This window comes from Drosophila nasuta, chromosome X (assembly GCF_023558535.2).
Source record: "Drosophila nasuta strain 15112-1781.00 chromosome X, ASM2355853v1, whole genome shotgun sequence".
Taxonomy (NCBI): Eukaryota; Metazoa; Arthropoda; class Insecta; order Diptera; family Drosophilidae; genus Drosophila; species Drosophila nasuta.
This window is the reverse complement of record NC_083459.1, coordinates 27,345,215-27,357,318: the sequence shown is the minus strand read 5'-3', so window position 1 is coordinate 27,357,318 and position 12,104 is coordinate 27,345,215. Positions and strand designations below refer to the sequence as shown.

Genomic DNA, 12,104 nt, shown 5'->3' with positions numbered 1-12,104 from the left:
CTGTAAATGTAGTTATAAAATTCATATCAAAGTGAGTTCACAAGCCAAAATCCCAAAATCAGCTACACACAACAAGAAGAAGAAGACGAGGGACGCTCTCCACTGTCTGTATGTGTGTGTGTGTGTGTAGTGTCCATGTGTGTGTGTGTGTGTGTCTGGCAAATGTATTTGCCTATTTACAGCCTATTGCACATTTTGATGGCCGTTACATGGCAACTTCCAATGGGGCAGCAACCAGCGAAGAGGCAAACAGCAAAAACAGAAAGAGAGATAGAGAGAGAGCGAAGTAACTGAAAGCGAGAAAGAGATGGGAGAGAGAGTGTGGAGATAGGGAAACAGGGGAGGGGGAAAAAAAAACTTACTGAAGCGCAAACCGAAAACTAAATTGAATTTTGTGCAACATGAGATGAAGCTGAAGCGAGATGGAAACGAAAGAGAAACACAGAGAGTTGGCAGATATCAGAGTCGACTTTGCCTAACACACACACATACATATATGTCTGTCTGTGTAGTGGTGTGTGTGTGTGTGTGTGTGTCCCACTTACCGAGAATGCTTTGAGAAATACCAAACACTGTATGATGCCCTCCATGGTGTCGCCGGTGAGGCAAAATGTGCCGGTCAAATGTCGTCCCTTGCGTCCCACTGTCGCCGCCGCCAGCGAGGCGTGGACGAGGGCACGCTGCTGCTGTTGGTGCTGTTGCTGACCTGCCGCCATGCTGCCGGCGATGCCAACGCCAACGACGCCCTTGACGCCGGCAGCGGCGCTGGCAGCGGCAGCGGCGGCTGTGGCCACAACGCCGCTTGTCAGCATGCGGGGCAAGGGGGCGGCTCGCATTAGACGCTCCAGCGAATCCATTTTGATTTGTTTGTGTATGTGTCTATGTGTGTAGGTGTGTGTGTGTGTGTGCCTATCGGTTATCGGTTATCGATGCAACCGATGCAACCACTGACGATTAACTGACGACACTTGTTATCGCTGATTTGATATTTTTGATTTTTGATTTTTCCTTTTGTTTCTTTTTTTTTATTACAGTTATATTCCTTTTTCGCTATTTTCGCATTTTTGTTGTCGTTGCACTTTTCTTTGTTCGTTTTTATTCGATTTTATTGTTGTTGTTAGTTTTGTTTTTTATTGTTGTTTGTCTTTTGCTTCTTGATTGCTGCTCACACATTTCCTTAACTGCAAAATGTGTGAGAGAAAGACGGGGGGGTTTTTTTTTTGTTGGGGGTTGATTGACGAAAATGTGTTACAAGCAAAACAAACTCAAAAAGAATTTGCCACAGCACGAACCCAACAACACAGTACAAATAAAAAATACACAACGAAACGAAACGAAATGAACAAAATACAGATAAACTGGGGTAAACAAATCGAAGACTGACTGACGACTGATTGCCTGGATTATTGCCTCTGACTGTGCGAGCCGAGTGTCGAGAAGTAACTGAACTAGTTCCAGTTCCAGTTCCAGACTGAAACTGCAAACAACATGAAGAAGAAGAACCGAGAGGCAAGCAACAACTATCAATAAACTGGAGCACAACTAAGACGACCCAAAAAAAAAAAAAAAAATGGAGGAGAAAGAAAAGAAATGGAAGTGAAGAAAAGCAAAGAGCAGCAGCAAACTGTCATTATGATGACTGCCAGACAGAGACAGCAGCAACAACAGTTTACTCTCTCTCTCTCTCTCTCTCTCTCCCTCTCTCTTGTAACTCTTCTGCTTACGACCTCTGGCTGGGGACTAATAAAATGCAAGTTAAATGTTTGTTAAAAATGTATAGCGAACAAACTCGGACTCAGAAAAGAAGACGAAATACATTGCCACAACAGCAGGAGTGAAAAAGATGGAGAGTGAGAGATGCGGCAAGAAGAAGACTAACATCTTTTTGGCAGACAAAGTTAAACACACCAAAAGTGCAACAAGAAAATCGTAAAGTAATATTCTTAAGCATTTTGATGCGATGGAAACTCAAGCTTTATTTCCTTGAGATCAAACTTTGAACCGGTTAATAAAGGTAAATGTGAAAAAACTCAATTGTCGAAAGAGGAGCAGATCAGTTAAAGGGCAATACTCTATATTCATAGAATTCTAAAATAAATGTGTATCATTTTCTAGTGAGTTAAAGATGAACCGATTCAAAAATTAGTATGAGAATATAAAATTCCGAACGTCAAATTCTTAGAGATCAGGTTTGCCGAACCGGTTCAAAATTAATATGAGAATAAAATATTGCGAACGTCAAATTCTTAGAGATCAATTTTGAACCAGTTTACGAAGGTATTTGTCGTATTCTACTGAATTAAAGATGAAGGTTTGCCGAACCGATTCAAAATTAGTATGAGAATATAAAATTTCGAACGTCAAATTCTTAGAGATTAATTTTGAACCAGTTTACAAAAGTATTTGTCAAAAAACTCAATTGCCAAAGTTGAAGCATCGCTTTGTAGAATTGCTTCGAAATTTTAAAGAGATTAATATTATTTTCTTTTGAATCGGTTCGTTCTTGTTTGTGTTTATAAAGGTTGGTTCCGAACCGGTTTAAAAGAGTATATGAAATTCCAAACCGGTTCGTCAAGCTTTATGTTCCTTTAACTCAATATTGAGCTCTCAACTCAGTTTTGCAGCTTTAGCTTTGCTTTGGCAAACATTTACGAAAACTTCAAACCGCACTGCGAACCGGTTTGTCATTTTTTTTTTTTTTGGTTTTAATGGGTTCATTAAGCTCTGGTTCTGGTCTGCCTGCCTGCTGTCTGCTGTCTGTTGTCGGCTGCTTGCTGCTTGCAATTCAATGAGACAAACACAGTGGGAAGAGTCGTTGTCAATGTCGTTTGTGAACTGTGCAGAAAGCAGTATGTTATTTATGCGAGTCCTGTGTATTTGCAGCAGCTAACAGTTGAAGAAAAATAAGCATACACTCGCTTCGAAGTCAGTCGACAGTCGACAGTCGGCAGTCTATAGACCTTAGATCCTGTCACAGTCACTTCGTCTCTCTGTCTGTCTGTTTGTGTAAATGTAACTGTGACTACGCCTGCTGCGTCCTTGTGTTCTCTTTCATCCTTCTGTTCGAGCTGCTGGCTCTTCCGCTTCCATTCGCCAGGCGCTTCAAGCGTAATTTATCTGCTGAGTGTGTGTGTGTGTGTGTGTGTGTGTGTGTGTGTGTGTGTGGCTGCTGCTCTGACTGTCAACGAGGACAACACAGAGACAGAAACAGAGACAGAGTCTCGGCAAAACTGGCAGTAAAATTTATGCAGGCCAAACGTATGGCCAACAGTTGCCAGCACACATCCACAGATAGATAGCGAGAGAGTGTGCAGAGGGGTGGAGAGGGGTGTAGAGGGTAACTCGAGTGTATTAACTGCAGCTAAATCAAAGTTTTGAGCCAAGTTATGAATTATTTGCCATTGTGCAGCATGCGAAACATTTCTTTGTCGCTTTGTCGTTGCCTTTTCTGCCATTCTGCCTTGTGGCCAGGAAACGACAACGGCACGACCTTTAAACCCGCCCCCGCCCCCGCTGCCGCTTCCTGCTGCTGCTGCTCCCCCTTTCCTTTTCCCTTCCTCCACTCAACATCCGGCCTAGGCCACTGTTCGTGGTACCTTTTTGCTACCTGCACTGTCTGCTGCTGCCTGTCTGTTGTTGTCTGTTGGCCGTGCCAAGTTAATTTGAACATAAACAACAGCAACAACCACAACAGCAACATCTACACACACACACACACAATATTTTCATAGCATACTTTTTGGGGGCCAACGAGAAACGAAACGAAACGAAACGAATTTGTATATAAAATAAACAACAAAAAATGCGACCGAAAGAAGAAAGGTTTTCTTCGTTTTTTTTCTCCTCGCTGCTGCTGCTGCTGCGGCATTTGACTTTCTGGGACAGTCGAGACACGTAAAATTCATAGACAACAACAACAACAACAACAAGAGAGGCAGCAAACGAAAACATTGGCAACAAAAAAATTGAGAAGGGGAAGAGAAAAAAAATTAAATGAAGCACAAATTAAGTGAAAATAATAAACCCTTGGGCAGCAAAACAAGAAACAACGCAGAGATACAGAGATACACAAACACACACACACACACATAGAGATGAGGGAAAGAAGAAGAGCGAATGCTTTGTAGTCGCCTTAGAGCATTACACATGCATTAAGCCCCTTTGGCGCTTGCCTTCTGTTCTTCTTCTTCGTCTTCGTCTTCCTCTTCTTCAGCGTCCGGATTCCTGCATTACAGTTAATTAAAGCTTGACCTTGCACAGTGGAGCAAATGCGTTGCGGCAAGCGCTCAACTAAGCCTTGAATGTCCTAGCGAACTATGTGCTAAGTGCGGTCAAACACTGCGTATACTTAATGTGCTCCTGGCTAAGCAAGCTTCAACAAAAATACATTTTAAACGTCTCTCTTAAATTGTGGTTAAATGTTTAGTTGTTAAAACTCTTTTTTTTTTTTAATACTAAACTATATAAAACAAGCACTGCGTATACTTAATATGTGCTATGCTTTAAGAATTTGTTGTTTGAAAAAAAATACATTTTAAATTGAGTTGAATATCGTTTCTTTAAATTGGTGTTAAATGCTTAGTTATTAAAACTCTTTTTATACTTATTTCAACTTTGTTTTAAACACTATAAAAACAAACTCTGCGTATACTTAATATGCAAAGGCTTTTAAGAATTTGTTGCTAAATGTTTAGTTATTCAAACTCTTTTTGCACTTACTTAAACAACAATTTGGAGACTATAAAAAATGCACACTGCGTATACTTAATATGCGCTGTGCTTTGTTTGCTTCCTGCTAAGTGAGTTCATTTTCAACGTCACTTTAAATTGGTGCTAAATGTTTAGTTATTAAAACTTGAATTTGGAGACTATAAAATATTTCTATAAAAGTATTAAAACATAAAGCAGCTTTCTTTATTGTTAGTCTTTCGTTGAAACTTTGCCTGCATTAATCTATTAAATTTAACTTTTTATACTCGTCTGCAGTTTGTATCTTATTTTCATGTATCGCTGCCTCTGATTGTGTGTGTGTGTGTGTGTGTGTGTGTGCGTATTCATATCTCAGTTATATCTTTTGTCTAATGTCTCGCTATTCTTCTTGTGCCTATTTTATGCTCTGACATTTGAGCTTTATTTCTTGTATTCATTTACGATTTGTGTGTGTTTTTATCGCTCACTCGCACCATTGTGAATAAACTTATCGAACAGTGTCTGAAATGTTCTATTTCATTCTTTTTTTTTCTCTGTCGTTGCCTTTGCCTAGCAGGCATGTGAGAGCTGACGAGGGGGACGCAGGAGGAGGAGGAGATTCAAACTCTGGAATCCTTGCAAATGAATGGCCGGGCATTGAAATAATGAGCCGTATTTACATTTCAAAGCGTAGTAGTACAACAACAAACAGCCACAACAACAATGAGTTGAATTTCAAATGGCAGACGACAGACGACAGAAGAGGGAAAAGTATAACTTAGAGTCGAGTGAGAGAGAGAGAGAAAGTCTGTTCGCATAGAAAGTCGGACGGAGGCCGATTGCATGCAATTTGTTTTATGGGCCGGGGCATGCACATTAAATGCGCACTTAATCACACGCACGGGGCGTGGCTAACCGTCGCACCGCCTCCCACTACTACGCCTATTATTCCCACCCCCCCTCCCCACCCCCCACACAAGAGGTTTCTGTGTTTGTGTGAGAGCGAGCGGCGACAAATCAAATTGATTTCGCTTGCTTTTTTGCTTTTGTTTCTCCGTATTATTGCTGTTGCTGTCGTCTCGGGGCTTTAACGCAGCATTATTAAATCACTTTTATTGCCATTGAAATGTGCAAAAGTTTTTGCTGGGCAAAAAAAAAGAAATACATAGCAAACGCAAAAGGGACAAAAGCAGTCGAGGCGTATGTGGCGTATGCGTAATATAAGAATCCAAATGCGTAACTCATATTTGTGGCTGCTGGCGACGACTGGCGACTTGGCTCTCAGTTCATTGCCAGTCAACAGAGCGAGAGAGAGAGAGAGAGAGTGTGTGTGTGTGTGTGGGAGGGAGACAACGCATAGAGAACTAGAGAGAACACGTAGAGGCAAGTAAATTATATTTGTTGTCTGTAGCCGCTGCTTCTGGCCATTGGCATGTGTGACTGACAAGACAAGGCAACAACAACAACAACAACAGAAACAACAACAGCAACAAATAAACAACACAAACAATGCGACTTTGGGGCACTTGAGGCGCCACAAACAAGACACGACACGAACAAGAGAAGCGTCTGCCCTGCAGATAAGCAAGTCTGTTTCCCTTTCTCACTCTCTCTCTCTCTCTCTTTCTAGCTATCTCTTTTCTATATAGATTTAAGAATACAACCGCATGACGTCAGTCTATTTGACTTGCAAAATGACACAGAGACACAGAGAGAGAGTGAGTCGCTCGTTATACAAGTAGTATTTTGATTCAATCAAGCACCTCATAAAGTGTTTGCAATATTCATAAACTGAGCATCGACACTGTGTCAAAGTGAAATGTGATGAATGGGCTCAACACAACTCATAAATTTCACAAATTTTATGCCAACTTTACAACAACAAGAAAAACGAAACTGGCCAACGCAAAATTGCCAAGCATTAAGCCCAGAAGCACAATAAAACATTGATCAAAGCTCGCATTGTTTACAGCTCAACAAATTATTTATCCAACTTGCGGCATTTTTCATTTTGCCTTCGAGCCAATGTCGCTTAACTTTTTGCATAGACTGTACCGCGCCGCTTACGGCTTACGGCAAATGCAAAGTGAATAATTCAAAGATTTTCGCCATATTTTCTTGTTGAATTTATTACCCAAATGCTCTGCATTATCATACGATTTAATTTCATTTCTTTTTATACCCGCTACCCACATTATGGAAGGGTATTATAACTTTGTGCATACGGGAAATTTTGTGGAATAGGCAGAATGAGTTATCTTCGACCTTGTTAAGTCGGATCGTAGCTGCGTTGGTATATTTTGAATGCAAGAGTATATTGATACACCAAATATTGACTGCGGTATATTTTCGTATTCTTTTGATATATAAATTCGGCATATTTTGAGTGTATTAGTATATTATTCTTCTTCTTTTATTCTTTTGATATATAAATTCGGTATATTTTGAGTGTATTAGAATATTATTATACCAAATATAGCCTTTGGTTTATTTCGGTATTCTTTCGATATATCAATTTGGTATATTTTGAGTGTATTAGTATATTATTATACCAAATATAGCCTTTGGTTTATTTCGGTATTCTTTCGATATATCAATTTGGTCTATTTTGAGTGTATTAGTATACCAAATATAGCATTCAGTATATTTTGCATCCTATTTAGGAATTCAGAAATATATCAAAATATCGATAGTATTACTATATTATTATACCAAATATAGCATTCAGTATATTTTGCATCCTATTTATGATGTCAGAAATATATCAAAATATCGAAAGTATTAGTATATTATTATACCAAATATAGCCTTTGGTTTATTTCGGTATTCTTTCGATATATCAATTTGGTATATTTTGAGTGTATTAGTATACCAAATATAGCATTCAGTATATTTTGCATCCTATTTGGGATGTCAGAAATATATCAGAATATCGATATATCGATATTTTTTCAACAGCATCATCAATACGATACTTTTTCAAAATTTAACAACTCTACATCCTATGGAATATTTTGAATATAAGAATATATTGATATACCAAATATACCCAAATATAGTATATTTTAGTATACTTTGGATATATTAATTTGGTATATTTTTAGAATAATACCTCACTGTTTTACTTTTACTCAAAATATGCAACAGGTTAAAGGCTTAAAGGTCGACCACACTCGCTTGTATCTGTCTTACTTGATATGATTATATTTATATTTCTTGGCTCATTGAATTACATAAATTTGCATTGAAGTAGAAATTATTTCGCATTGAATTGCTTTCAAGTAGGCTGCTCTGAAAGTTGATTTTCATTTCGAGTCACACTCAACTCAATCACACCAAGTTATTCACATCAAACACAACTAACTAAATAGTTTCAAGACACAAACCGAAGAGAAGAAAAGAGAGAGAAAGAGAGGGGAGCACAACAATGCCCACTTCAATGCCTTGCGTGACTCGAGCCAAGCGCTGCTTGCATCCCGATTGCTACGATCGCCTCGGTCGCAAAGTCGGACTCGAACTGGAACGTTCGAAGCGTCCGCTGAAACAGCAGCTGCTGCCGACGTCGACGGAACAGCGAGCAGCCAAGCAGCTGCGTTTGCGCATCTGCGAGAAGCAGCAACAGGAATCGCTGTTGCAACAACAACGCGCTGTCGGCTTTGAATTGTCCTCCGGCACCGGTTCAAAGTCTCTGCACAAGCCGCGTGCTCTGCCACCCGGCACAGTGGCGCCACCTGCCCCACGCAGTGTCATACGCCCGCCGGCGAAGCCCACAAAGCGCAAGGGATGCGGTGGGGAGGCGACCTACTTCCATGTGCTTGGTCAGCCGTGGGAATCGAAGGGATTCGCTGAACTGGCCAAGGAGGAGGTCGATCGCATGAGGGCAGCGCGTCCACCGACAGCCGATGAGTTGCTGGCGGATCATGAGCGCCATCAGGAGGAGGAGCGGCTCAACAAGGAGGAGGAGGAGCGAGTGCGCACCTATTACCATGAGATCGATGAGGCGAGGCGGGAGCGAGAGCTCGAGGCGCAGCGACAGATCGATGCGGAGGCCGATGACGATGATGAGGTGAAGGCGACAGAGGCTAGGCGTCTCATGGTGCTGCACAAGTCGCTGCAGGTGAGCCTCATATATCGATAGTTATCGATAACAAACAAGTTCGAGACTTCGTGTAAAATTACTTGGTTGATTACAATCAAATTCTAAGCATAGTTAGGGTACACTATTTCAAATCCATAATCGATATTCTGTTAATCGATTGGTTATGATTTGTCGATAACAAACGTATTCGATAACTTTGCTATAGTTAATACCAACAGCAAACTAAATGTCGATGTAAAATAACCCATCAGCCAAATATCAGCATCGTCTTTTGCTATCGTTTATCGATAACATGTGCTTTCGCTTCTATAAAACTCAATAAGCGATGGGTAGCAGAAGATTACAGACAATAATGGGAGATTAAATGCATTAATTTATAAATCAAGTTGGTCATACATCGCCAATAACTCAAATTATCGTTTATCGATAACATGTGCTCTTATACGGATAGGTCATAGTAACTGGCAAATTAATTGAATTACTACAGATTTACCATACGTAATACACACGCAGCTCGCTTCAACAATAGATTGTGTTTAGATAATATCGATTATTAATCGATAACATTTGCTTCATACTTCCATTAGATTTCATGTCTAATTTTAAACTAGTTTATACTTAAAAAAATGATATGCGAAACACACCACTTTAATTTAATGTATCGATAGCTCAAATTATCGCTTATCGATAACAGCCAAAGTTCAAGTTAATGAGAAGAAACTGACAGTTTAATAGAATCAGTAATACAGCTAATTAAACATATTCACAACACCTCTTCAATAGCAGGGCAGACAAAGAGTTATCATTAATCGATAACATTTCGATTGCAGGCCCGCTATGCGACCGACCAGCGTGTACAGACCGCAGATAGAGCAATTGGCGCCGCCAAATGCAGCGCCATGTGGACAGCGCAGATCGAGGAGCGGGCGATGATCGAGCGACTGCAGGAGCAGCACGACGAGGAGCAGGCGAAGAAGGACAACGCATTCAATGAGTCCAAGTGGGGCACGCTGCCGCATCAGGAGCTGCTGGCACACAACAAGCGCCTCGAGTTCGGCGCTGCTGTGCGCCAGCAGATCAACGATCGCCGGCAGCTGCGCCACCTGGCCGAGGAGCGTCGCCGCGAGGAGTCACGACAGATGCGCGACGCCTTCGAGGAGTTCAAGCGCTTCCAGACGGAACAAGCGCAGGCGAGCGGCCAACGGAAGCGGGACTATCGCAAGGAGCTCTTCCATTACATACAACTGCATCAGGACTTCAGTCGCATGCTGTGCGAACAGGAGCGACGCGACGAACTGCGCGCCAACGACTTTGTGCTGAAGAAGGAGCAACAACGCTTGGAACAGCGACAGCAGAAGGCGGCCATCGAGGCGGACAAGGCACGCAAACGTGATGCACTCTATGTGATCCAACAGAAGATCCTCGATGCCAAGGACAATCGCGAGGAGATGCGTCTGCTTGCCGAGCACGAACGCCTCGAGCGCAAGTATCGCATGGAGGAACGTCAGGCTGTGGAGCATCGGCGACGTCTCGTCTCCGAGCTGCGTCTGGGCAATCGTCTGGCCATGGAGCAGATCAACAAGCTGAAGGCATGCTACTACACACAACGACAACGGGAAATGGACGAGGTGAAGGAGGAGCGTGCTCGCTACGAGCAACAACAAAAGGCCGAACAGCAGCAGCGACTGGGCAAGAAATTGAGTCTCCATCACGGTGTCACAGCGCAAATGGAGGAGCACGAGAGGGCGCGACGTCGCGATCTTGAGCAGGAGCGTGTGGCCAGCGAGCGAGCACGTGTTCTGGAGGAGCAGCGACAGAAGGAGATCGATATGGTGATCAGCGTGAAGCTGGACGAGTTGGCCAAGAAGCGTTGTTTGCCCCACAATGCGATACAATCGCTGACGGCGCGTGTGGCCAGCGGTGCCAGCAAGAAGCTCTCCAATCACTTTCAGCCTTAAGTGAGGAGGTGGAGAAGGCGGAGAAGGAGCAGAAGGGGAAGGAGGCGGAGGCGGAGCAGCAGGGGAGGAAGCGAGCGAAGTTGTGTTATATTTGTTGATTCTGTTTATACAGTTTGTTGTTTCTGTGTTTGGTTTCTGTGGAGTGGCAACAGCAACAATACAACCACAACTCACAATTGATGGCACACACACACGCACATACACACACACGCAGACAGCGAAGCGCGGCATTAAAACTTGAAGCATACTTTGCGGCGACAATTTGCTTTTTCTTTTTTTTTTTTGTTCTCTGCCAGCAGCGAAAACGAGTGCAGGGGGGATTGAGGCTGTCAACCGCAGACTTTTTAACTCAACAAGTTTCACAACGCACACACAAACACATACACACACACACACACACACACTCACACTCACATGTGCAGCTCATTAGGAAGAACATTGGGAACAATCATTAAAACCAAAACTAAACTCGTCTCAAAGAAGACGTCGCAACCAAAACTTTGTTGCCAGGTATGATGGAGAGCAAGAGTAGAAGAGAGAGAGAGGGAAAGAGAAAGCAAATACGAGAGAGAGATGGGGAGAAATTTCTTGGCAATTTGTATGGCCTTCAGTTAGCTGTCAGTTTGCGCAAAGTCGAAAGTCGCTGATTAATTGAATTGGATTTGCGGATTGTCTCAAAGCTTAAGCTCAGCTTTCAGATTTTTAGCTGGCAGCCCAAAACTTGCAGCTAATATATCTTTTTTGTTTTTTTTGGAGATTAGATTAACCCATCACTGTGGCAACTTTGGCGAAGCCTAACAACTGTGACAAATCTGTTGAAACCAATCGATAGAGAAAGCAAAAGCATTGAAATTAAATTATGCCTAATGGAATGCCAAATGTTTAAAAGAAAAAAGATTTGTTAAAGGAAATACTCGGAAAATATGTTGCCTTGCCATTAAAATCTTCAATTTTTTTCCAAGCAAGTATTCACGCAACAGACTGAAGTAAGATGTTAGATGGGGCATGTAAAGCTTTTCAAATCGAGCTCAGGTTGATGACAATTTCCGCTTTGTATCTGGGAAACGTTCGCAATTTGTAGCGTCAGTTGAGGCGGAGACAAAGCGCAGACAACAAAAAAGGAGTAAAGAATATAAAAGAGGAGAAGAAGTAGAAAGCCAGTCTTGGGGGTCAGCTATGGTCTCAGTGCCTTCAATGCGTAGCCATTTGTGTTGTGGCTTTTGCTGTGTTGCTGTGTTTTGCTGTGCGGCCTAATGATGTAGAAGAATATTACCCTTGACTGATTTGAGGCATTGCAACTAAGTCAAAGCGGTGGCAAGATGTTCTTGCTCTGCTCTGTCTTTTGCCTTTGCTTTGTT

At 42.1% G+C, this 12,104-nt stretch overlaps 2 protein-coding genes across 2 annotated transcripts in view; one reads left to right on the top strand and one right to left on the bottom strand.

The window, feature by feature from the left end:
• The window catches only part of LOC132796536 (neurobeachin), a 124,646-nt gene that overhangs the window by 109,342 nt on the left and 3,200 nt on the right, over positions 1–12,104 (bottom strand). Inside the window, 1 exon segment of the mRNA XM_060807736.1 lies at positions 546–1,181. Within this exon segment, the coding sequence (XP_060663719.1) occupies positions 546–857 (312 nt within the window). The 5' untranslated portion in view covers positions 858–1,181.
• Positions 8,005–11,001, top strand: LOC132796415 (trichohyalin). Its single transcript, XM_060807576.1, has 2 exons — positions 8,005–8,806; positions 9,619–11,001. The coding sequence occupies exons 1-2, from the start codon at positions 8,117–8,119 to the stop codon at positions 10,744–10,746; spliced, it is 1,818 nt and encodes a 605-aa protein (XP_060663559.1). The 5' UTR covers positions 8,005–8,116; the 3' UTR covers positions 10,747–11,001.

Bases quoted from the DNA above. Each gene is read 5' to 3' on its own strand.
- LOC132796415 (XM_060807576.1), top strand. From the start codon at position 8,117: ATGCCCACTTCAATGCCTTGCGTGACTCGAGCCAAGCGCTGCTTGCAT. The intron at 8,807-9,618 runs GTGAGCCTCATA...TTTCGATTGCAG, and splicing joins TGCTGCACAAGTCGCTGCAG to GCCCGCTATGCGACCGACCA.